At 42.0% G+C, this 27368-nt stretch overlaps 1 protein-coding gene across 1 annotated transcript in view; it reads right to left on the bottom strand.

Moving 5' to 3' along the window:
* The window catches only part of LOC308147571 (dystrophin-like), a gene marked incomplete at its 3' end in the record, with an annotated part of 178415 nt that overhangs the window by 99490 nt on the left and 51557 nt on the right, over positions 1-27368 (bottom strand). Inside the window, exon 2 of the mRNA XM_080519799.1 lies at positions 4576-4637. Coding sequence (XP_080375925.1) covers positions 4576-4637 — 62 coding nt within the window. The remainder of the gene's footprint in view (positions 1-4575; positions 4638-27368) is intronic.

Here is a 27368-nt window from a genome sequence, read left to right on the forward strand (position 1 = left end):
TTTCAAATATTTCTCTGCCTCCAACACTTCATAAACAATGTAATAGAAACAAAAAAAACAACCTTTGGACTAATGACAACCTGCTCAACCAACTCAGCCAAACTTTTCAATGGTTTTCCCAGAAGAGAAGAAAGCTGCTCGAGCTGCCAACAGTAGGCCGTTCTAAGTGACACCGAGTCTCAATACTTTTGTTCATAAAGCCGACTAAATGTCTTTCTCACAAAGCCACATTGTGTAAAAACAAGCAGGCCATTAAATACCATTTAGAAGAGCAGGTTTTATCTCTCACTGAACGCGGTGTTACAGAACAGCTTTTTAATCGCCTGAACATATTCCCTCTGTCGAGATGTAAACGGAGATGATCTACAGAGGTGAGCGGCGCCGCACAACGCTATCGGAGAATTCTGCGAGCGGAAAAAGCTGTGAAATGCGTCCACTTAATTCATATCTCCGAGCATTTCTGAGTCTTTCTCTCTGTGAGCTACAAGGGCGTGAGGATTAGCCGGAGAAACAAACACAAACACAGCCGCTCTCCAGACAAGGATATTAGTAATTGTCATCTCCACACAGATTTTTCTCCTCACTTTAAGCACGCAGCATACAACTCGATGTCTAGTGCGTGTCCTTTAGAGCGGGATTCAATAGACTCTCATCGCTTTCCAACGAGTGTTTTTCAGCAGATTAGGTGACTTGCAGCTAATTTTCCAGATTTCACACAGATTTCATGCTGTTGTTTGATGCCTGAATGCAACATGCCACTCAGTCCAAGTCTGTCTCACCTTGAAGTGATTGGCATTTTCTAAGACTTTGAGCAAATTAAACCAAACAGATGGTTCTAAATGGTAGAAATAAAGGAGTGGTGAAAACCGATTTGGGATGGTGGGAGAAAAATCACACAAAAACAATCATCAGTGACATTTGTTTGCTAGAAAGCAGACAATTTACAACTCTTGAACTCTTCATCATTGTGTGATGATATTAGTTTAGTCCGTTACCCTTTGAGCACCCCGTTACATCGTGTTGTTTTTCCTTCGCTGGTCAATGTCAGTGTTTTGTGGACCGTTTTAAGCAGCATGACGTGAAATATGATCAAATAATTCTTTATGGTTATGGTATGGTTAATGTTTAGTCTCCTCCTTTCCAACACATCACCATATATGGTATAATAAACATTGTATACAGTATAAATAGCATGTTAAATAGCGTGTTTGTAGTTTTACTACAAACTTTAATGTTGAGATGAATGAAATCATGACATATAGCGTCACCGGTGTAGTTGTATCTGCTTGAGTGCAAAAAGAGAAAGAGCAGTGTTATCTGAGAGTGAAAATGTATTTACCGCTTGGTAATATTGGGATAAATTGAGAACAATATTACAATATAAAATTCCAAAAGAAGAGAGCGATGGATCCCCGATACATAAATGTCAGAGTACCTAATCAGTTCCTCCTGTTAAAGACAAGGACAAATAAATGAGATAAACTTGTTTTAAAGGTATCATTTTCAAGGAAACATGATTCAACATATTGTGACTTTTTTACATACATTTTGAAGAACGTTCAAACAAACTGAATCACTACATTCATATACATTTTTGCGCCATCAGAACAATGAGATGTGTCTCTTTATTTTTTAGATTCATGCAAACTTAAGCAGTTTTTGGGCACACACTTTTATCAAAGCCAAAAAGAGGCGGAGCTTATCCGAGCTGGAATCCAATTACCCAACAAGCTCAGGGAGAACTGGAAAACTCAACCCAAAAAGCCTGCTTCACCATGACGCCACGAGCCTGAAGCCTTTTCATCAAAGGCGTCGTTATTCCGAAAATATGAGAGAGTTGATGTAGCGGTGATCAGAGTTGCTTCCACTCCCGTGCAACAGAACAGGTGAGGCCTGGACTGTCCCCCAACAAAACTGGACTATAAATAGAAAGACGGGCTTGGAAAAGAGCAGGGTGAACAGGATCAGCTGCTGCTGCTGAATAAAGAAGCAGCTGTGGCTGGTAAACAAGAAGCAAACGCAACACAGATCACTTTACCGGTGAGAGACCCTCATATATTCCTGTTTTTATGGTTTTCTGGGAAGCAAATCACACTAAAACTCAAAGCAGCCATTTCTGCTGCTCATTTTCTGCCCACATGCCGTACTCCCGCCATCCCTCACTCTGCCTCCCTACTCCGGCCTGATTCTGCTCTCCCTCTCGCCAAGATCCTTTTATTTCCTCGCCGGTGGTCCCATCTGCCGTCTCGCTGCCTCTCGGTCTCTTGAGACCGGGGAAGATGTGTGCTTGGCTCATCTATCCATTGTGGGCTACTCATTATTGTTTCACCGAGTGCAGACGGTTGACGGCGTCTCTTTTTCCCTCCTGCCTGACTCCCTCCTTCTCTCCATCAATCTCCTGGCCTCCCACTTTTACTGTCCCTCTTTTCCCTCACTTCAGTCAAAGAAAAGGTAAGGTACAGAAAGGAAAGGGGGAAAAAAAAAGAAGAACATTTCAAGAGAAATGCAGAAGAATTGGATAAACAGAAGAACAGGAAACTGTTGATGGCCAAGACAAAAGGAAGGGAGACATGACATAGGGAAGAGAAGAAAATTACCCTATAAAAATATAAAATATAGATCAATGAGGAGGGGAATGAAGAAGGTAAAAAATTTTGATAAAATGGACAGTAAGAAGAAAGGAAAATAGAAAACGTCACGTGGGAAAAGAGGGAGGACAAAAGAGGAAAGGAAAAAGAAGTTAAAAGAAGAAAAAAAGACATCAGAACAAAAGCAAAAAGGAAAAGACAGAAAAAAGTGGAACATCAAAAAAGAAAGAACAAGAAAAAGAATCAACAAGCAACAAAAGAGAATGACCAGAAAGAGACATGGGAGTTGGAGGAGAATTGAGGGGAAATGCAAGAACAAGCAGAGAGAAAAGATATAAAATAAGAAGTGTGAAAGTGATGAAATAGAGAAAAGAGAAAGAAGGAAAGAAAGGTAAAATGAGATGGACAAAAAAAGAAAAGACAAAGATTTATTTTGATACAAATAAGGAAAAGAACTGAAAAAGAAAAGTGACCATAAAGAGAAGGAAAAGAACAGAGATTGTAGAGAAAGCAAAGAAAACCAGTTGAAAAAAATAAGACAGAGGAGAAGAAGACACACACACACACACACGCACGCACGCACGCACGCACGCACGCACGCACGCACGCACGCACACACACACACACTTAGAAATGAGCAACAGCTCACACACACTATTCACACACCGTCACTTAAATCCCTGTCACCATGGTAACGGCACACCTCTGGCACCCTTGTAATCAAGTTTGGATAAAAAAAGCAATAGCGTGTGTTGGCATGCATTTAATAAACACACGCACACGCGCACACACACACACACACACACACACACACACACACACACACACACACACACACACACACACACACACACACACACACACACACACACACACACACACACACACACACACACACACACACACACACACACACACACACACACACACATATATATTGCCATGAGAATCTCAATGGAAGCAAATGTTGTGGGGGCAAATGAGATGTTGCAGGACAACCAGCTGTAGCACACGACAATCAAGAAGACGAAGAAGAAAAGGTCAAAAAGTGCATTTTTTGCAATATTATTCCGCACCCAGGATCTGCTTCATCCCACCTTTACAGCCGAGGTGATAAAACCTTGCGGTGCTCCGGAGCCATCGCAGAAAATGACTCTGAAATGACCCGACTTGAATCGGACAGAAAACAGTCAGGAGATGAAAGGAGAAAGGGAGGAACAAGAACAGTAACAAATCCTTTCTTCCTGCTCCATTTTTTTTCCTCACAAAGGAGGAGGAGGAAATAATTGAAACACAACAGGGGAGGAGAAGTTTGGAATTAAAGTGGTGAGAGTACAAAGAGTCTGACACCGTGCCCTCTGTTGGAATAACTACTCCACGCATGACTATTTAAACTTCGCTGAAGTGGCTCATATCAGTCACGCCAAATACCAAAGTTCTAAAGGGAATGAGACCGCTTTACTTTGTTTGTGCAGAGAAAGTAAAAACTTCTTTGTTTACTCTCTTCAAAGACAAAAAAAAAATAGCTGAAACAGTCTGGTAGATATTGAAGCATGTCATCGGCATATTGTGGTATGAGGTTTAGAATAGTGGCTATAACGCTTTTGTCCTCGACTGCCTCTGAATCTGCAGATCCCCTTTTCATGTCAAATCTGCCAAAACATTCTCGAAAAGTTACAAACTTCAGGAAACAGTATCACGACAAACAAACACAGGCAAGGGCCTTCAAGACAAAAGCAATTGGGAGTCTTTCAAGTTTCAAAAAAGTGTCCTATTATAGTCTTTTTTTTAATGTGAAAATTAAACGTTGGCAAGTCTCTCCATTGATTGGTTGAGTGTTTCTGGCTTTCTTTTATGGAAGCAAGAAGCCCCCCAAAAAAGGCAAATTCACACATTTTAAATGGTCTGACAACAAAAAAGTAAGATTCGCGCTCAATACTCAAGCCCTTCGGAGACCCACGGGAACCTTTGCAGGAAGTCGTCTTACCTTAGACAATTGCGAGTTTACCCATTTTGTGAAAGTCTTCTTCTGGACATCTTCTCTTTCATCTGCAGGGAGAGAAAACAAACACACATTCAGAAAGAAAAGAAGCCGTTTGATGTGAAAACAGGTCGCTCTGAAACAACACGGCGGCCGGGCGTGACGAGGCAGATTAAACGCAGACGCCGTCTCGTGGGCGTGAACACATGATCGGTCGCTCTCCCTCTCAAACGCTGACACACAACAGTGAAGTGGCGCTCAGCGTGATAAGAGCCTCCTTTAATCTTGCTCAAGGCTAATTGCATCCTCATCATATCAATCAACCCGCCACTTCCAGGCCTCCGTTGCCTCTGCCGTCACACGACAGACTGAACCGGCGTTGTTTCGACTTGTTGCTCTCGCTTAATGACTTTCTCGCCGCCACTTAGAAATCATCAGCGTGATCATAGCCCTCGCGGAGCGGTTTACCCATCAACAGAGCTGGAAAACCTGTCACGAGTGTCAGAGTTTCTGATGTGCTTTAATTCTGTGCTGCCAGTCATTTTAGGGCGAGTCGTTGTTATCCAGAACGCATTCCCAAAACTGTTTATTGCTCTGCAGAAAGGGCTAATAAGATATTTAAAAGTTCATAAATTGGAGCTGAAAGCCGAGGAAAAAGCAGTTAAAACTGCAGAGTTTAGCAATAAGTCATGCATCAATAAAACAAAGGCTTGCAATTAGAGGTGTTAATATGGAGCAGCTTACCTTGCACCTCACTAACCTCATAAACATTATTTATCAGTAAGGAAAGCTTGTGGATGACCTTCTATCGTTTCTGCTCAATTCCTATTCAGATTTCCAGCACATTGAAAGAACTTTTAGTAAGATGTCTGTATTCTAATGGAGGAAATGATAGAAACTGTACAGCTGGACTGTTTTCAGCTTTCACCTTGTTACTCCAGAACAACAAGGACTCAACTCAGCGGTGAGTGCGGAGCGATGCCCCCTATGGAGAAGCTCAGGGGCAAGGTCCCTCTTTCATAATGCTGATGCTCAGACATATACTCCCCCAAGAGATGCTCCTGAAATATGTGGTTATACTTATACAACAATATTAAAAGACCTGGAGTTGTTTAGAACTGTAAATAGTGGGAACCCCTCTGGGGGTGCCGGAGATCAGAAGTAGGGGCTCTCAGGGTACCAAAAGTAGATTTTATATTAATAAAACCGAAGAACCTGCATGCAACATGTTAATATATGATGCAATATAGTAAAAATTCAAATTAAAGTAAAGAAAACCCCTAAAATGACCACAGGAGAGAGTCGTTGTCATACACAGTTTGTGTCAGAGCAGGGAAAACAATAGTGCTCATCAGAAGTAGTTAACTGGCCGTCAGAGCCGTTATTGGATTATAGACCGGTGCTCATCTACATCTGAGGATTTGGCAGGGAGGGCTCACTCAGTTCGATCCCCCAAAATAAAACACAATGGTGATTTCTGCAGGAAATGTTGAAATCTCAAGCTATTCTCTCCCAAATGTCAACTTTCTCAAAGGAACAAAAAACAAAAGGAACAAATAGAAACAGCCCCATTTTCATGGCTCGACAGCCGAGCATTTTCCACTTTAATTGCTTTTCAAAAGGCCCAAGGTTGCAGATGTGTTTTCAGCAAACTAACTGAAGTGCATGCTTTATGTGAAAAAAAAAGAAAAAGGAAATAGACCTGCATTTCCAAATAAGTGTAGGAACGTTCAACTTTTTTTCTTTTTGTTTTGAATGCTGACTGAACAGAAATGAGTGTGAAAAACGACCTGACGACTGGAAATGAGGTCACCTCCCATTACAAGCAATAATAAATTACAGCCTCTTCCTGAAACGGAACATCAGCTTAAATATTGGCACTAGCATTGCTCCTGTTTTGTGTGTGTGTATGTATGTATGTATGTATGTATGTATGTGTGTGTGTGTGTGTGTGTGTGTGTGTGTGTGTGTGTGTGTGTGTGTGTGTGTGTGTGTGTGTGTGTGTGTGTGTGTGTGTGTGTGTGTGTGTGTGTGTGTGTGTGTGTGTGTGTGTGTGTGTGTGTGTGTGTGTTTGTTGACAGTGGCCAGGCACTGACTAATGGAGCTGATAATGAAACTTCTCCTTCAATTAAAAGGTCCCATGTTGAGCAGTGTACTGTAGTGAGACACTGGGTGTCTCACACAGACACACACACACACACACACACACACACACACATATATAGATAACAATGTGGAGAGCAGTGGAGCATGAATGAGACAATCCCATCGAAAGCAGGTAATCAATTCACACTGGCACTCCATCCTGATCCCTTCCTCTCTACATTGAAGCCCATAGAGCTGCAGTGTTGCTCTGATTGCACACGCGTGTTGTAGGAATGTGTTGTCAGAGATGCGTTCAGGTCTGCGTGGCCAAGCCATTTAATGATTGATGATCTCTTTGTAGGATTAACGGATGATGGGGGGGGGGATATTAGAAATTCGGGTATTCTGATCTCCGTGTGATTGTAACATAATCAGGAGCAAGATTGTGCAGAAGCGATTCCTTTATATTGCCTCCTGTTATTTCAGCAGATATTATCCATATCAGGCTGTCATTTACTCACACAGTGGAGCAGCGAGACTCACAGCCGTGTGGAATGACCTTTTCTCACCCTATTGTGGCAAACATGTCTTTTTCTCGGATTTTATTGCAGACTGTGTAACTTTACTGACTTCTACTCCTACAGTTGTGTGCGGTTTGGATCTTTTCTCCGATCTGCTGATTCACCCGGAAAGAAAAACGGCTAACATGCAATTGTAGATGGAGCTACACCAGCGATTGTATCTGCTTCTTTTGACTGCTGAGAGCTTTAATTCACCAAACACTGATGATGATATTTACTGAATGACGGACTGAAGTTGCAGCGACATTGACGGGATGTGTCACAACATATCAGAATTTCCACCATCTCGACGCGACCGTGATGGACCGGCTATTTTTAGCGAGAAGTTATTTTCAGGAAAGTGTCCCTCGGCCGTCGATCAAAGACTTTATTACTGACATTTTGCATAAATGTGAATGTGTAGTTTTAACTGTATATGAACACAACCACGTCCCACGATGCTATTACCTCAGGAAGATGATTCCAGAATGTATTCCCCCTGAATTACAAGATCTTTAAATTTCCTGGTCAATGGTCATTTTTGTATGTCAGCTTACCAGTACATGAAGTCATTTTCTGGTCTCTGACTTCAAGGACCATAACCCTATTGGTCCCATTTTCCCTATAAATAACCCTAAGTGTGTAAACGTCCACACCAGCACATTATCATGATAATTTTTTACTTCAAATACCAGAACAGTTGGCGGCAAGTTACGCTGTGTTTTACTGCTGAAAATGTCCTTCAGATATTCTTCCTGCAGCAGATTTCTTTATGTATGGCACTCTGTGTATGTGTGACAACAATGCAAATAATGTGTATATATGTGCGAGTTCTGTCAGGCTGGTTGAGTAAGTGTGGGAGAATCATTGGGAAGGGCGGGAGACAGGCGAAGACTGAACGGGAAAGAGGCACAATCAATAATCCATTTAAAGCTGCTGCTCTGCCACTGAAGCCTGCAACCGCTTCACACACACACACACACACACACTTATTAGGACTTATGCATGAACACACGCAGACAGACTCATGACGCATGCTTGCAGCCACATGCATCTCATTAGGGCGACTTCAGCATTAATAGCTTCATCCTGGAGATGTGACAGAAAGAAGAGGGCCGGAGGAAAATGAAGAGGAGAGGTGTGCAGAGAGAATGATGAAAGGGGGGAAAAGGAAATGAAATCCTCAGAAGAAAGAAAGCGAACACGGATCAGACAAGGCCCGACACAAGGATGGCGAAGAGAAGAGAGGAAATGTAGAAATGAAACAAGAAAAAGAAATTGGGCATGAAGGCGGGCAAGAGAGTGAAGGAACGCTGCGGGACAGGAAGTGAAATGTTTCCATGGTCAGAGGCGCAGTTGGAGGGACAACTGAGAATCATTTCAGCTGAGAGAATATTTACACTTGCAAAAGAAACGACGCTGCAAGACTGAAAATACAACTCTCCGGCGATGAAGTCATGATCACAGCTTGTTTGTCTGCCATCAAAGTGTTCCCTGTTTGCGTTGACCGAATTCGGGGGACAGCAGGTCACCGAGTAAAAACAAATAGCATTCAGAATCAGCTCTTTTCCAAAATGTGTGGTTACACGTCCACCGAGTTCACGTAGAGCAGCACATCACATCCTTTCATCTCTCCATCACACATTCACTTCAAAAGCCGACGGGAAACTCGGTCGCTCTCGAAAGTTAGATATGGAAACTTATTTAGAAGACAGAGGACAGCTTCTGTCCAACTTTCTTTTTCTTTTTTTTTGCACATTAGGTGTAGGATTCACTTTAATAATGTCAAACCAGGTGAAAGTGAACATTTTATGTCAGACGGGAATTATTTCATCGAAGCCGATTTTCAGTCGGTTCCAACATGTCGGAAGACGTAAAGTCCTCGCTGGCAGGGCGCCTGCTCACAAAGTAGCAGGGACAGCTTTGGGATTAACACTGCAGGCATGGAAATGTCTCATAGTGGGCTTCCCTCGGTACGGGGTGTCAAACGTACGTCCTCGGCTCCAGAACTGCTGCATGTCTAAGAGATGCTGCAGGGAATGCGGTGATGTAGTAAGAATAGTGGACATAACACAACGCTGAGACCTGAGATCAGCCAGTGACGCTGCAGTGAAAGTGAACTGGAGTAGAATTAGCATTAAAGTGGCAAAAATCTACAAATAAAGGGCTTTTGTTACATTCCATTGCACTTTGCACAAGGAGGTGAAATATGGTCTGATCCTGTAGTAATAACGGCAGGAAATAAGGTGCTAAAATGTAGCATGTTGACGAAAATAAACAACACACTCTAGTTCTGATGGAATGTATTATTGATAAAGTGACTGCCTGGAAACTTACATGTTTATTGTATAATAAAGGGAGGTGATGTTTCGAGTGACAGTCATGTTGTCTGAAAAAAGGGTAAAAATAAGCACCAAATCTTTCGCCTGAATGCTTTTGGGACACAAAAGTAAATGCAGCCATTTACTTGCGATGATCCGGCACTCTACATGAAGGAACAAAGACAGATCGCTGGGAGTGTGGATGTCAAAACATCTCTGAGTAAAAGGTGCGATGAGCGTGCGTTTAGGACACAAACACATTAGTGTGCGTCACCTCGGAGGAGGAACACATAAAATCCTGCTGCAGGAAAACAAACTTCTAAATGAATAAAAAGATTAAAGTTTTAAGTTTTGAGCATCTTCGGTTTTTGTAAATGGATTTTGGCTTTGAAAGTGGGAAAAAGACAAAGGCAGCACTCTCCCGAGGACGGAGACACAAATCCACCAATGCATTTTCAACTCAAGTCATTATGTTCCATTTACATTTCAGGCACTTAGCACGAGCTCGTATAAAAGATAGCTTGCTAAGAGTGCAACGGGAAAGTAAGAGTGGCGTTTTGCTGCGTCAGACGAAAAGAAGAAGAGAAAACCCAGTGTCCCTGAAATAATCATGTATTATTAGCAAAGCTGGTCCCAGATAAGAACTGGAGCTCGACACCAGCAAAGGACAGAGCCGGGGTAATTGTCTCCTGAATATTTTCAATTTAATCTTGGAAGAGAGGCTGAGGAGGAACCTTGAGGAGCCGCAAGCACATTTGCTGGTGTCACCGACCTTCAACCGGATCTCCAGCAGGGAGTCTGCAGAGAGGACGTGGACTGAAGCAGTGTTTGCCACGGAGCCCTGAAACCATCAAAGCGTGGCCTCGTTTGACAGTTTGTCAACTAAAATATAAATCACCTGCACACCGACTTTTACTGCTGGTGATAAATGTTGAGTTTCTAACGGCACCTTGGAAGAAAAATAGAGCTTAATTCAAGGTTCATTATCTATTTTCTCTGCCAACGGAGCAGGTATACCTATTATGTAGAATCACTTTTGTTAAGTGGAGAGGTGCAGAGATGAAGTGATAATTAGAAAACAACAAAGAAAGTGCAAAACCAACTCAAAAACAAACAAAAAAATTAAACACCTGAAGTGCTGAAAATGATAAAATCGCAAGATAGCTTGAACACATACACTGTTTTGTCTTCAACTTATTTGTTAAAATAGTGGACAAAAATATCTTTTATAATAAAGATTACAACCCGCTGAATTTGGATGACTCATGATTGGCAGAAGTGCAGTCGAAGAATGTATTGATGTACAAAACAGTGACCCTACACACAAACAATAATTTCTCAATTCCCAATAAACTAAAACCCTGAAGACGTCCACATCTTCCTTCTGTTTCCAAACTTTTTCCTTGCAACTTCAGCCAACAGCCATCACAGGTTGAGGCTTTAAAAAAAAAAGAAGTACAAAACAGTGTTTTTGCATAAAAACGCTCAGACAAAGGCTGACTCATTACAGCTGGAAGCCAGCAAGAGTTTTCTTCTAATACACCTGATGATAACACAGCTGAATGGAAGTTAAAGCGACGATGCCCTGGAAATTAAAGGCGAGATCTTCATATGTGCACTGCACAAATAGTGTAATCCTCTTCTGCTGTGCAAATGAATTTGACATCACACAAGCGTCTTTATCTCCGATGCTGCCGTTACACTCCAGTCTTAATATCCCAGCTGTAAAATGCACTGATGCATGGAGCACATCGTCTTGTGGTGTTTTTCACTGAGGTTTCCTCCCGCCATGCGTGGGCCCCGATCACATCCAAATGAAATGATAATTAAATCAGTCTGACGCCAAATGTCACTTATATGTCACATATCGGCCTCGCCATTATGCAGACCCTGCACTTATCGGCTAAAAAGGCGTTCTTAACAGACTGGCACATGAATGGAAGTCAGAACATCTGTCCCATCCATCACCGGGTTACACTCGTCAGCGCTCAGTGACAGCGAAGGCGGCGGCGGCGTGACTGCCATGTTTGTCGCTGTTTTGGGACCTGCTGCCCGGCAACAGTCACGGCCATTAGCCACGGAAGGAACACGAGACCAAATCCAATCAGATGGGGTCATTACTGAGTGATGAGAGGCAGAAAGATAAAGGTGCCAACATCAGACAAGGCAAGAGCGAGGAAGAGGAGAGTGATTAGGGAGTGAGAGGCAGGGAAGACAAGTCACTGTCAATTAGCGTCGCACACACACTTCCTGTTCGTCTCATCGCACACACACACACACACACACATACCACAACAGCTGTCTGTTTCTGCATCGATTTTCATCTTTAGACATCGATATTTGCATTGTTGGTACACAATATCTAGAGTATCGGTCCACTGTCTCTCTGTCTGGGCGCGTAACATATCAATGTGTACAATATCCGGGTCGGGGATACGAGTGACTCATTAGTACAGAAATGTAGCAGATATCGAGACCCTTCTTTCAACTTTTACCCTCCGATATTAGATATTGCCCATCACCTGCCAAACACTGCCATTTATGCTGATTGTACTACAAATAAAAAGCCTCCGCCAAGATATTCCCATTAAGATTTGTGAAAATACTCATCCAGAATTGCTTAAATTGGTCTTCTGTTCACGCTTGTCAAAGCTGTCAATTAAAAGTCTGCTGCATTACAGCGCCGCAGAAAGTTCTACAAACTTTTATCTCATTCTATGGATTGTGGTATTTCTGGGCACAGGTGAGTCGAAGAGAAGAAATCGAAGCAAAGCTGATTTTCTCGCTTGTGCAGAACAGGAAAACGAAAGAAAAATGAAGATGCATCGATGAAAATCCAGTGAGCAGGACATGATCAGCAGGAGGAGGAGAGAGGAAGGAAGGGATGGACAGATGAGAGGAAATGATAGGAGACGCTCAGGAGAGGAAATGACAGAAAGATGGGAGAAAAAGCAGACGGTGAAACCACAATTACAGCCTCTCCACCCACCGATGAGCGCGCGGCGCACATTAAGCTCTCCCCACACTCACGCAGCTCCTGCAGATGGAAAACTTTGAAGAAATGCAATAAAAACGGCTGCGCAGTAAATCACAACACACCCGTAAAGAGAAAGACTGACAGAGGAGGGATGAATCATGTTTCCATTTGCATGTTCTGCTAACAAACTGAAAAAAAGTGGGATTCATTCACAAAAATTGTGAAATTCATTAGTTATTAATTGCGCAATTAATTAATTATTAGTTAATCAAGTCAATTAATTATGACAACATGACATTTCAGTGGAGGAAAACTCAAACTAGTCAGTTTGTCTACTTTTTGATTGAAACCTGTATTTATATATCTACTTATTTTTAACTTGAACGGCCCAACAGCAGGTTTTTCTGGACTTTTCCACTGGAATCGGCATCAGATTTAAATAACTGTGTAAAACGTGATTATGAACCTATGATGCTCCGTGATGAACCAGATCCACACGAGTGCTGAACCGTGAACCAAAGACGAGGATAGACTCATCATCCCGCCTGTGACGTTCAGGAAACACATGAGAGAAAGAGAGAGAGAGAGAGAGAGAGAGAGAGAGAGAGAGAGAGAGAGAGAGAGAGAGAGAGAGAGAGAGAGAGAGAGAGAGAGAATCACCTGCAGTCAAACAGGGAAAATGTGACTTGAGAACAGCAATATTTGATTTTGCAGCTATTTCAGCAGAAACAAAGTCAAAAAACACACACGCGCGCGCACGCACGCACGCACGCACGCACGCACGCACACACACACACACACACACACACACACACACACAGAGCAGGAAGCAGCTGAAAAACAAAAGTGAGGAAAACCAGTGCACCTGCTGAGGCACAAGCGCCTCCTCTTTCACTCACAATCCAAATTAACTGCTAGTTTAACTCCTCAACAGTCACACTGGGGCAACACAAAAGGCTTCTTCAGTTTTTACACTCCCAGCTTGTAGGAACGAAGCAGAATGGGTTTAAAATGTACTTCCATGCGATGTGAGACAGTTCACATATTCTGAACTTCATTCAGCAAACTGAATGTTTCATCAGCAAATAGTCCAAGAGGAATTGCGCGCTTCAGTTAATAGCTGTGTGTTTGAGTAAAACAAATGGTTTTCAAGCATATGATGTTGGAAGATTCATCAAGCAGTAGGGAAAGTGACAGCTGGAGGTCAAGACTGCTTTCTAACAAACACACTGTTTCTCTGTCTGACGTGAATTTTCACACATCTGCTTTCACTCAACCTCACATGACGATACAGCTTGGTAAAACCTGAAAACGCTCTGCTATAGCTATTAAGTAAACTTGCTCTGACAAATAGCTGGAAGCAGTGAAAATACCTCGAGCTTTTGGTAAACAAGGGAAAAATCTTTGTAAAAAAAAAATAAAAAATCAATGAGCCATCAACTTAAACTAGTTTTAGTTGGTCAATATAAATTGCTTTAATTTACCTCAAGGTAGCAAAACACCCATTTTATCTGAAGACCGACACACTCGTGGGTCTTCACAGTGTATTCAACACACTGTGAAGACACACTGTGAAGACCCTCACACTGTATTCAAGGAGCCCAGGAGTGTGATCTGTGTGACTCTGAATTAAGGTATCTGTAATCTCATTTCTGCACAGAATCTGTCGATTGTGTGAACGCAACTTTGCTGCGTCAAAGATTGAGATCTTTTCAATTCTAAAACAACTCACCAGCGGCAGATGTATGTATATATATATATATATATATATATATATATATATATATATATATATACATACACACACAAGTTTGTTTGTGGGATTTTAAAAAATTACATTTTCTAATGTGTCGACAAACGCTATTAAACACTATTCCATGAGTAAAGCCACTAAAGCCCCTTTCTGTGTGTGTGTGTGTGTGTGTGTGTGTGTGTGTGTGTTCCCACCTGTTCCAGATTACCCCACTATGCTCCTTTGCCAGGTAAGGATTAACCTCGCTACAAACGCAGATTAAGCACACGGGAAGCACTCGGCCAGAAACACAAGAACATGCACACACACACGCACGCACGCACGCACGCACGCACGCACACACACACACACACACACACACACACACACACACACACACACACACACACACACAGACACACACACACACACACACACACACACACACACACACACACACACACACACACACACACACACACACACACACACACACACACAAAGCTGGAAAATGCGCAGTGCCAAGATAGGCAGAGAAGAAAAAAAGCAGAACAAATGAGGAGATAAACCCGCACAAACAGTTTCACGATAATTCCTATTGACAGATTACAGAGATGATCTTTCCCTTCAGTGCTGCACAAAATATCGCAAATCCATCGTAATATACTGTACTGTACACTGACGTCCTAAAGATACAAGACGACAGAATGTTAGATGTCAAAAAAATGTGATTCAAAAATTGTGCAATTAACTGAATAATTAGACACATTGTTTACCTGTTTAGCAGCATTTCTTCGTCAGGACTGCATAACTGAATGAAAGTCTTTCCAAATGAAACTTATTTTGAAGCTGTAAATCATGAAATATGTGCAGCTTTGGTTGTTTCCTACAGAATTTCCTTACAAATAAACGGTGCAGAGTAGAATGAATGAGTTAGTTTTGTGTAGAATCTGACCCTCGAAGCACAAGTGTTTGTAATTCGTCGTGAAATGATGTTGCGATATTGCAAAGGCTCATGAATTGCGATGACATGATATGGAGCCACCCTCCTCCTGACATAGTTCCTCTTTCTCCAGCGCCTCCCTCCTCAGTCTCCCGTCTCTTTCATACCAATTTGTCTCCATAAAAGCAGACTTTCTTGTAATTACCTCTGCTATAAAGAAAAGTCATCTCTCCCCCCCCCCCCCGCTGTGTTTTATTAGACAGAAAACCTTGGAGGGTTTATTTCAGTCTCAACACTTAACGCAGCCGTTTCATTGGCTCTCCTTCTGAGGGGGAAAGTCTTTCTTTGTGGACGAGTAAATGTCACCGTTTCCAAAATCGAGTGCTTCTTGACGGCACCTCGGGGGTCACGTGTGGAGTCCCGGCCCCTTCGCCGTGCCCGCCCTCGGTTCTAATTCAAGATCCGGAAAGTCACATTTGGAATCTGCCAAATAAGTTCTGCCTCCAGGTTATTCCATTTCTCTGCCAGCCTTCTCGATCCCGCGAGCCGCTGCAATTCCTCTCCTGTCGGCTCTTTTTTATCATCCGACAGCGGCGCGCTGTATTTTCCTCCTTGTAATTGGAAAATTGATCAAATCTGCATTGAGTGAGGATTACCAGTCCTGCCATCAGCTTTCAAGACAACATCAGAGCAATTGGAAACCATAAAAAAAGGAGATGATATGAGAAAACTGACACAATCCAAAAACAGATACCAGCTGAAATCTGTATTATAAGCAAACAAAACGACTTGCAGTGCTTCCTGTAGTGTGAAGACCCAGGTCTGTGTTTGAGCTTTGCAGAGGATTATATGTGTTCTGACATACAATATGCAGAAACACAACCTCAAGCTTAATGGAGAGTTCCTGCCTAATTGAGTTTTCTCCTGTAGCCAACAATAGCTTTCCTTTGACCTTCAGCAACTCTGCTTTTATCTGCCGTCCAGCATGACATTTTCATTGGGCTCTAAAGAAACACCTCCCAAAATAACTGAAAAGTACAAAGAAATGAGCACATAAAACATGCTTGATGGTACTATTGAACGTCACGAAGATTAAATTGTGAAGAAAAAAAACCTCCATGCAGAGACGTTATTAACACATTTTTTGTGTTAAATCAGAAAAACGTCAACAGGAGAAGTCAAAGTATGAAGTTGTAGATCTTGGTTATTGGAGTTGCACATGTAAATTGATTATCATGCGGGAGTGGGGAAAACCCTTGCGCCTGATGCCATCCTTAATCAAACGAGACGTTTATGAATCTTGATATTCACCTCTTGATGAGAAAGCCAAAAAGCGAGGTACCCAAAGTACACAAGTTCCCCATTAAACTTCAAGTGAGACGACATTTCGTAGCTATTACAGCCAAAAGTGTCAATTACAGCACAACGGCCCATTAAATTTTCTGCCCTCTTCCAAGAGCCTCTTGAGTCAGGCGCTCCAAAGACATTATCATTACGGAGTGTTGATGAGAGCAACTCTAAAGGGACCACGAAAAAGAAAACCCCAAAAAAACATCCAAAGTCTCCTAATCACAGAAGTATAGAGAGTTCAACTGTAATGGGTCGGTACCCGTCCACAGAGAGGCTGGAAAGTAACTGTTTTCAAAGAGATTTAGACGAGTAAGGGGGAAACCTTTTCCCAAATAATGAAATTAGTGGAAAAATGGTCAATAATTCAATAACAGCTATTATGAAGATGCATTAAAGTCATTCGGGCTGCACAATATATCGTGATAATTATCGTTATTGCGATATCAACACCGCCTTTCCTTTCCTTAAGTTTTGAAGAGGACAGAACTGGCCGGTTGTGAATGCAGGACGCGCCGAGCCAGTTATAGTCTGTCAGCCTGCATTAACGGCAGCTGTATAAACTCCCTCCTCCTCACCTTGACTCAGCTATAAATGCCTCCTGCTATTTGTTTTGGAGGAGTGAGGGGGAAATTGTAATGCAAAGCGATCGCTGTGTCTTTGGAAGGTGTTTAGAAAGACTTGGGCGGGGGGGGGACAGGTGCAATCTGATTTGTGTGGACACTTGAGGCACAATTTATTCCAAAGTATAAGAGCACAGCTGCTAAATCACCAGCAGACAGGTTGATATGAAGAGATACCTCATCCAATCCATATATATATATATATATATATATATTACATATTATAACCAGGCAGGGGTGCCTGTCCTCTGCTAAGGGAATCAGCCTTTCCTTATCACCAATAAAAGCAGGAAATACCTTCTCCTGCATATAAATAGATCCACGTCCCTTCTTAAAACAGCCTGATTACATTATTTGCATAGCTTGAGCGAACAAAAGCTGCCATTTGGCGTCAGATTCGACCAGAAGTCAACAAGTTGCAAAGCAGATGTGCGGCGATACACGCGAACTCAGGCTGGTCTTAAATCAGGCTTAACTCCTGATTGCTCTGCTGGCGTTGTAAACAAGCCTAACCTGACACTATTTACTATTTACACTATCAGCTGCTCGAGCCTCGCGGAGTGCACACAGACGCACAAATCCAAGAGATATTTCAGTTCTTAAAGTGTGCTGCAGACTGAAACAGTGGGCAAACTCCAGCGAGTGCTGAAGTCGCAGACATATGTGTGAAATAAAGAGGAAGTATTCACTGGTGAGGACCGGGCTGCAGAGACAGTCCAATGCAGGGGGCGCCGGGGGTCTTTGTGAGTGCTTCCACCAGCTGCTCAAATCCCTGCAGACTGCTCTGCAAGTTGTGCACAAAGCAGAAATATCAGCTAACTCCATCAAATGTGTTTCTAAACCTCAGGCATTTTTTCCCTCCAATGTCCACCACCTAAAAAATGTATCAAACAACTTCTAGTTTGCACGAAAATACCAGTTTGAATCCTGCGTTTAAAAAAAACCTCACAATAATGTAGTTTTTTAATGTGGTTCCATCCATAAAAAGGCAATTAAATGGAGCATGCATGCAAAGAAACAGAATAAAAGGAATGGAATGAGATTGAAGCTACTGCTGTACAGTACCTAAAAGTAGAAAAATATTTAAAATGCATGTGCATAAATGTAAAAAAAATGGAGGAAAATATTGAATTTGTTGTATTGTTACTTTTTGTGTAGCACCAGATTTAATATTCACAACCATTTTAAATTATTACGGAGAGAAATAGTCCATTAATCCACATTAAAATATCTTTTCTCTAACTATATTCATGCAGTTTGTGTTTGGTTTTCATTTTTGATTAAAAAAGAAAATAGATAATAAAGTCACTCATATCGTCATTATGCATACGTCAAATTCCTGCTATTTAAACAAAAAAAAACACAACTGTAAATATACTGCAGTGATACTTTTTGTTATTTATTGTAAATTAACTCCCAAGAAGTCACCACAAAATGTCTATTTTTAGATGATGTGTAAAATACATGATATTTCTACGATGATGACAGCTGCTTATTTCGTGAGACAACAGAGTATAATTCAAGTGTTTGAATTCATTCAGTTTGGTTCTCAGTGAATGACTATCTACAAACTTGTACACGACGCCTCTCACTGAAACCACTTGCTCTATAAGTGGGATTACTTGTATATTTATATTTATGTGTGTGTGTGTGTGTGTGTGTGTGTGTGTGTGTGTGTGTGTGTGTGTGTGTGTGTGTGTGTGTGTGTGTGTGTGTGTGTGTGTGTGTGTGTGTGTGTGTTTCCATCTGACTGCTTTGCTGCGGCGGCTGTAGTACAACTCAGAAATCTGTGTTTGTTTTCTTTTGAGCTCCTCACATCTGTGTTGTGGTGTGAGGTGGGCAGACGAGCCAAACACAGATGATGCGACGGTACAGCTGGCGGTGATACATCACTCGGCGCACGTTTGTCGAATATGGAAGCGAACCTGCGAGGACTTGCTTGTGTGAAGACACAACTGTGCCCGACGCCAATTCTTCCCCCCAGCTCATCCTCACCCCACCCTTCCATCTCTAACGTTTCCTTCTCCTCTCCCTCGCCTGGAGAGATTAGCCAAAAGGCCCCTTTGCGCCCTGATTTTCACTTCTCCACTCCCTAATTGGCTTGAGGGGATCTGAGGGGATTTACGAAGGGGTGGAGCTCCAGACAAAGTTTCCCCCCCCCGGGATTCTCTTCCTGGCTAAAATGACAGAAAACTGACTTAATAAAGTCTCCGATCTGTAAATGTAAGCCCGTCACCCCATTACCGGCTTTGTTTACACTCTGTGTTATTGGATCGAGGACTTTTGACCTCAGGGGAAGTGAGGAAACCAAACAAGTGATGTTTTTGCCACAGTGTTTTTTCTTTTACACAGGCCATTGGCCAAAGTACAATTGATTCGATTTCGGTGACAGACTCGGACCCAAACGTGTTTCCTTTTCCCTCCACTTTGAATTTTTCTTCAAACTTTAAGTGGAAGGAGCATGAGTCAATGTCAAGAAGCGAAATCTCTAACGTTGTCTGCATCTTCCAGGAAGTGAAGGCGAAAACAAGTTGTTAGTAAATAGATTTCACTTATATAGCACTTTAAAAAAAAAATCAACAGTCTCGACCTTTCAATACCAAGGTTGGCAGTTGGATCTCTGATTTCACCCGGTCCAAGCACTCGTAAAATTCCCTCCTATTAGAACAACCATCACTGAACCAAGTCAATGATCAATCAGTCCATATACTTGCCAATTAACAACCCCACAAATACACATACAGTGATGATTGGCTGGCTGACTGGATGACAGGCTGATTGTAACTGAACGTTATTAAATCTCCTTCAGCCACAAAAAAACAACTCAAGCAGAAAGATAAATAATTCAGCTATTTGTCAACAAGTGCGACCACAAAAGCTGATTAATTTCAGCAATTTAATCGAGCAAATTATAGATCACGGACTGAAGCTGAATGTGACGGGAGCCAATAAGAGAAAGCTCTTTTCAAGTGGAAGTAAAACATAATATAACACACGTACTGCTCAATGTGAAGCACTTAACCTATCAGTAATACAACCAGGAAGGTTCACATTTGTCCGCAATAAAGGACACCAACACCAAATGGACAGCAAATAATCAAATAGTGGTGAACGGCTGATTTTCCATCAGTGAATTTACATTGCATTATAGTCCTTCGTAAAGGAATAAAGAATAAACATTGACAGCAGTTTTTAAAGTCATTATTATCGCGACAATGAGCTGCTTTACTTTCTGCAGCAACACCGAGGTTGAAAATCTCTTAACCAGCCTGAGTGTAATCAGACACGACATGGCGGCGTGAATCAACTGGAGAGTTTTCTGCTCCCGCCGAGCTTTGCTCTCCTGACATGTGAGCTGTGGGCATGAAGTCGCACTGCCTCAAGGTGGGACGGTCCATTTGGTTCAGATTGGTTCATCAAGTGCCTCAAAATCTCAGCCTGTTGTGACGATGAAGGGGACGGCAAATATAGCACTCTCCATTAAAAAAAAGATAAAATAGCTCGAACAGTGTTTTTCCACTGGTTTCAACTGGGTGAAGACTTCAGAAAACATGGCAGCACGTAATAGGCCATACTAGAACTTGGAGGTTGTCTGTGTCACCAAAAAAGAAATGAAGAGTTTGAAGCAGACGCACCAGCGGGTTGTCGCCTCCTTTTCGGAGGATGAGAAAGCTCATCATTGAATTCCAGCAGAATCCGACGCTGTACTGGAATGAATCTTCATTAATTTTTGTTTTGGCAAGCAGGCGACACTAAAAACCAGTGGCGTTTCAGTCAACCAAAGACTGGTGCCCAACCCAGATTTCAGCACCAAGGACAGTTCCTGTGTGTTTCGTCTGCCCCCAACATTCCTACTGACCAGACTGCAACATCCAATGACGACTGATGAACAGGAACAAATCCATGTTTCTCCTGGAAAAAGTTCCTTATGGTACACGTGCTGGATGGACCCAAGAAAGCGTGGAGTTGTTAAATGACAATGACTGTTACATGACATGTTTTCCTTTCTTGTACATTTACAGAACAGCATAACAAGCCATGTCAGACACACCATCTGTCCTTTCAATTCTCTGAAAGCAAAGAAAAGCTTGTGCCTTTGACGACTGACTCCCAACTCTTGGAACCACGGGGTGAGACTGAGATCTGATATTTGCTTAATCCTATTTGTCACTATAGACTTTACAGTGCTGGGTATTGTTCAGAGGAAGGTTCCCACACTGAGCATCGGCTTCATGCTGCCAGAATACAAAAGACTGAGCTTCTCCTGGACAACTGTGATAATAGAGAATGGATCTTATTCCGATTTGATTACCACATTGTACCATAATAGCAAATGAAACCCACTTGCAGGAGTAAATTGCTTTAATACACGGTGTGTAATGTGTCAAATTGATTAGTAATTCCCTCTTACAGCCAGATTGATAAACTGAGTTGTGAAGCAGAAGCTGTCATACAGCGCATGACCGGCAATAATACTGAACAAAAAGGTGAAATCATCAAGCCCAGGGGTCAGCCATGACAAAAACTCACTGAAATTATGAGTTTCCTTTCATTAAATCTTCGCTTTAGCCAGACACATTCACAAAACATAAAGTTAAGAACTTGAACTTCTGAACATGTTCACATGTAATAACAGTTATTGGAAGTGCTTTTTCTTAGGTACTGCCTTCACCTTGAGCTTATGATGACCACTACTGAACATATTCAGACATTTTCAATAGGCCCTCATGACATTGGTTTAACCTGCAATAATTCTGTCAACTATTATGAGCATTGTACTTCCTTCTATTAATGTTCTTTCTCAACTTGCGCCAACTCTGAACGATGTGCCTACAGTTCACACCAGCAGAGTTCCAAATTGAGTTTGTTAATTGAGCTTTTCAGTCATTTTTACATGACTTTTCATACTTTTCCCAAGTAAAATACAGTCTGTTGCCAACACAATGGAGTAGCCTTAATTTCCAGCCGAGTTAAACAGGGCAGTTTAAAACTGTGAAACTGTGTTTATGTGATAAAGATTTACTTTGCTTTTACAGTCAAAATGTTTAAATTAGTATGGGGTTGCCATCTGAAAGCAAATCGCTTTAAAACTGTATTGAAATAACAATCACTGGTGCCAAAATGAAACAAATCAAAAACAGCTTAAGTGTTTAAAAGAGTCAAAAGGATAAAACAGCTCAAACCTCTTGAGAAAGTCAAAAATAATTGGCTATTTCATTTGTTCCTAATAATAAAACTGCTTAGAATGACTAAAAATGAGATCAAATGACTATAACTATAAATGCAACCTGGAATATTGTCATTTTATGTGCATCAAAACTATCAAAACAACAATATGAGCTGTGTTCTAATCGTCAGTCTGTGGCTCCAAGCAGCTTTTATTAGATATAAAGTGGAAAAATCAAGGTTGCAGATTTCTAGGAAGAAGAAGAAGAAGAAGCAACCAGCCACATGGAGTGAACACAGTGGGTTCGATAAGTTGCTTGAATGGGAACAGTCTTTGCTCTGGGCAGTGTGGTCAATGACTCCCTCCATCCTCTCCACGGTGTTGCCTCTATTTATCTGCCCGTATTCCTCCAGATACATTTCACTTCGCTTTTCCCAGCGAGCAGTGATGTCAGCGGTCGAGCCGAGAGGCCGGCCTGACATTCTGTTACTCTTCTAATCACATAATGCTGCTCTGAAGGAGCCGACACTGGCTGACTGATAGGCAAGCTCTTGCAGCGGCAGGAAATTACACCGGTGCGTCGCCAATGGACTCAGTGTGCAGCGTTGTGCTTAGGAAGAACCGCAAATTAATCTTGCTTCCTACCTCCCTTGCTCCAAAATGCCAGCGTGCACTTTTTCCCTCTTTTGGCTAATGGCTAATAGAGCGGCCGGCGTGCTGCACTAAGAGGCTCGCTGATTGACGACAAGATGAGGAGAACCAGGTCACTGTGATCCGTCTTTGGTGTGCAGGAGAAGTATTTCACGGCTCGCACGGGTGGTGAGATGCAAAAAAAAACCCAAACAAAAAACAAACTGGCAGACAGAAGTCCAGAAGAACAAGCTTCATATACAAAATATGCATGCATGGCTCCACATGTGGCTAGTTAAACTTCTCTATAGTGGCTCCAGAAGCTTTCACAAAACATTTAATTCAACATTTATATCTTGTTTTTAGTTTCTAACAAGTCCTAGCCCCTGGCTAAAAAAACCAACAACCAAACAGCAACCAAAATGACTAAAGAATCAACAAAGACGTGTGCCATGTCCAAATGCTTGGATGAAACATGCTTTTAAGATAAAACTGTATAATTTGTACTCAGATTGGGGCGTGAATCGAGAGCTGTCATTTTCCTCTGTTTTTCTATGAGTGAGTGCTTCAGATATCCTATTTCACTCCGCAGGCTCATCTTAAAAATACACTCATTTTAGCACTTTAAGGACGGCGTGAGGGGGGAGAAAAAAACAACTGCTTTTTTCATCTTTTCCAGCTGCCCAGCTTTGTTCCATTATTTCTTTCTCCTCATAACTTGCCTTTCTTCGGATTTTCACACACACACACCCTCCGAGCCTCGCCACCATTCAGCTTCTCACTGTGTCCCTCCATCTCTGTAACGGCCCGCCTAAAAATACCAGCACTCCTGCCAAGAGGGGAGAAAGACAAACAGCTGCGAGTAACTTCAATGTGAAATATCTTCACCACTTCAACTGTCTACACTCACTCTGTCAAGCTCTTTATGAAGCCCATCTCTCTCTCTCTCACTCTTGCTTTCTCCAGCTGCCCCACCCCTCTCAATACATCTTGTTATTCCCCTTTAGTTCCCTCACGACATCTTTATCTCGCTCACAGTTGGTTTCGCTATTTTTCTTCTTCCCTCTGGCCTCTCCATACGGAGGAAGTCTGGGGGAAAGGAAACAGTGAATATTGTTTCCGATAGATAAGATGCACCTTCACCAACCAGGAGAACAAATCCTCATACAGTCTGGCACTTTCTCCGTCATTAATCTCACTTGCTTTGACGTGCCGTTTGTGGAATCCTTTGTGACGGTGCAAAACACCACAAAACATACTGGTTTTGTTGTTTTCAAATGTTCCCTAATTCGTTAGAGTTCTCTGTTGTCAGATTTAGAAAATGAAACCTGAAGGATAACAGAACAACTTCATTCTTAAATGTTGCTGAAAATGTCCCCAATGTTGTTGTTTTTTTTCAATTGCCACAAACATTTGACTGATAACAACTATATTAAAAGTGCTGCAAGTATTGGTGGAGGTGACTTTGTGCAGGCTTGAAAAGATCTGCAGTCTGTAATCGAATCTGTCTGGATAGCAAAACATCGCCCATGAGTGACGGGAAATATTCAGTTAACTGAATCAGGTTACAGAAGGGATACTGTCATAGTTTATTTAAATGTGTCACTAAATATGATCTTCACAATGCATCACATCACAGCCTGCCTCCAGAACAGACGAGTGAATCATCCCCACGTGAGCGTGACTTCCATGCACATGAGCCCAGCCGCACCAAAAACAGACCCACAGTGTCTTAAAATAAGTGATCAGACTGTAAATATCCGGGGAGTGCTCTGCTGCTCCGTCTCAGTGACACTCCGCTTCACACGGTAACACTAATTCTAACTCGGGACTTTCCCGTCGCAGACACTTGACAGACGCTGTGGCAGAGGCAGAGGAAGCGCCGCCGGTCCCCGGGCGTCAGACAGCGAGCCGACGTCGGGCAGCCAATGAGACGTCTTTATGTCTCGCACCGCCAGAGAAACTCACACAGGACACCTGGCTCCCGTCCCATAACAGTTAGTACTGTGATTCAGATAATTGCAATTGCATGGAAACATAATTTGTCGCATTCCCGTTGGTCTTTAACGGAGGTTGACATTGGACTCACCAGCAATTTGCAATCTATTGTGCAGCCACTTTTCAGTTCTTCAGAAACAAATGACTGTGTGCACATTACTTACAGCACAGATGGTTGGCGTTTACATTCAAAGCGGTTGTTTTCTTTTTATCAAAGTCCAATGTTCATTTCAAGGACGGGGCAAATTAGGATTCGGCGGTTTGCTGGGTAAGCTGAGGTGGTAACGGCGATACAGAGCATTTAAACACTTGCACAGATGCACAGTATATCATAAATTCATTGAAATATTAGCATGTTTTGGAAAAACTCAGAATAACAGAATCAAATAGAATAAATAACAAAAACTGTCTGATTGACTCAAGAAATGTTTCTCTGCTGACGACAGGGCGGATGGCGAAAGCACATGCATTAACATCATTTACACACGTATTTGTAATTATCGCACACCATTTAAACTTACTTTGGTTTCTATTCTTTTCTTTGGCCGTGAACCGAGTGAAATGGGATCAAACCACAAACATCAATATTGGATAAAGGTTCATGGCTCAAGTTCAGTTTCATCATTGTAGCTGCATAAAGAGGCACAAATTAGTTCCAGTGATTTTTTTTTACAGGAAAAGGCTCAATTTAATTTAGATTCTTAGGCTGAATCGAAGTAAGTCTCTTTAATCTGTTGACGTCTTTAAAGTTCATCCAAGCTCAGGCAGCCTCTTCAAGCAGGCTGTTTGGATATTTAGCAGTTTTCTCCAGCTTCCTCAATCCCCTCCTGCTTCCTTTCTTGTTGTTGTCGCTGCCAGCACAAATCACCTATACTGATGACAGCAGCTGATCAATAGCCTGCTACTCCTGGTCACGCTTGTCAAGTCAATTTCCCACTAATGAATCCAGTTCGACCGCAGTCCTCTTTGATGAACTATCTGGAGTTGTTTATTGTGCACTTGCTGCATCATTGCTGTACTGCTGGAAAACCAGTTACACTGAGTAAAAATAAATAAAAACACTCAAACCAGCGGATACAAAAACTCAGGATGATGAATCTTTAGCTTCCTGTGCCTTTTTGGTCATTTCTGTGGTCATCCAAAAGAGCACGTCACATCCTATCAAGATATTTTCAGCCACCCGGTGATGTAGCTTTTCAGCAATCCGGAAAATCGTTGGTAAATGTCAGGGTTTCGCTGTCAACCCTCGTGGAATCAAAGAGCAGGCGCCGCTTTCTGGAGTAATCATTTTGAGCCGATATTCGACGCACAAACAGGGAGAAATCCATCATTTAAAAAGCAGAGGTAGTAACTTCTCTGCAGGGCCTCGTCTCCAAGGACCGAAGCGCCGAGCTCAATGTGAACAATGAAGACTGCTGCTTCGAGACAACGATGTGATTTTTCCTCCTTGGCTTTTCCACTGAGGTGTGCTGATGATTCAATATTCAAATTAATCATTTCAAATGTTTTCACATTTCACAGATGGTGCCAAAGTCTGGAGAAAAACTCTCATCTGCCCCCCAAAAGCAGGAAGGACGGCCGTCATGGAATCAGCACTTCGGTAACAAGTCATTTATGCCCTGCAGACACATTATTTACTTTAAGAGCTCCAATAATAACTTGAGAAATTCTGAGACACAACTGGAGCCCATTGCAATTTGTCACTTTGCTTATTTTTGTTGGCAGTGGTTCAAGAAATTCCCATTTTTGTTTTCATCCATTCTTGCAATTTCCAGCAGGAAATAAAATCAAACTTTGGAACTTGAGAAAAAATGGACTGAACAATTTCACTCGCAGCCACACACTGAAAAGAAAGCTTAGTATTATTATAGTTAAAGTTTTATAACTGTAATTTTCAACAATTCAACAACACTGTTGGATCATTTCCAAAAATCAAGACGGATCGAAATACAGTGAAACTTCAACATTTCACATGGTGTGTTGAAACTAGTGATTGAATGAACACTTTCAATTATTTTTTCATCTTCATATTTTCCATTTTACGTCCAGTGACTTCAGCATTTTGGCTTCAGGAGTTTAAATTTGCCTCTAGAAGTTGAAATGTCCCTTCTTTAATTACGCTTAATTCATATCCTCTTTCACACAGCACCAATGATATACGTAACCCACTGACTGTCATTTGTTGGGTTTTTTTAGATTGAGTTTTCTTTTGTGAACAAACTGTACATGAAGATATCAGCAACAAGTGCAAACAGAAGTCCTCTCCAGGGATAAAGAGCGAGATGACAGAGATGAACCAGCCAGTTGGCGAGTCTGGACAGAGACCAAAGTGCATGAAAAGCATCCCAGGCTGCACAAGAGGAACACTGAGAGAGGAGATGTGTTCAGGGGTGTTGATGAAGTGAAAATGTACAGA

The sequence above is a fragment of the Blennius ocellaris genome (genome assembly GCF_963422515.1).
Source record: "Blennius ocellaris genome assembly, chromosome: 24".
Classification (NCBI taxonomy): domain Eukaryota; kingdom Metazoa; phylum Chordata; class Actinopteri; order Blenniiformes; family Blenniidae; genus Blennius; species Blennius ocellaris.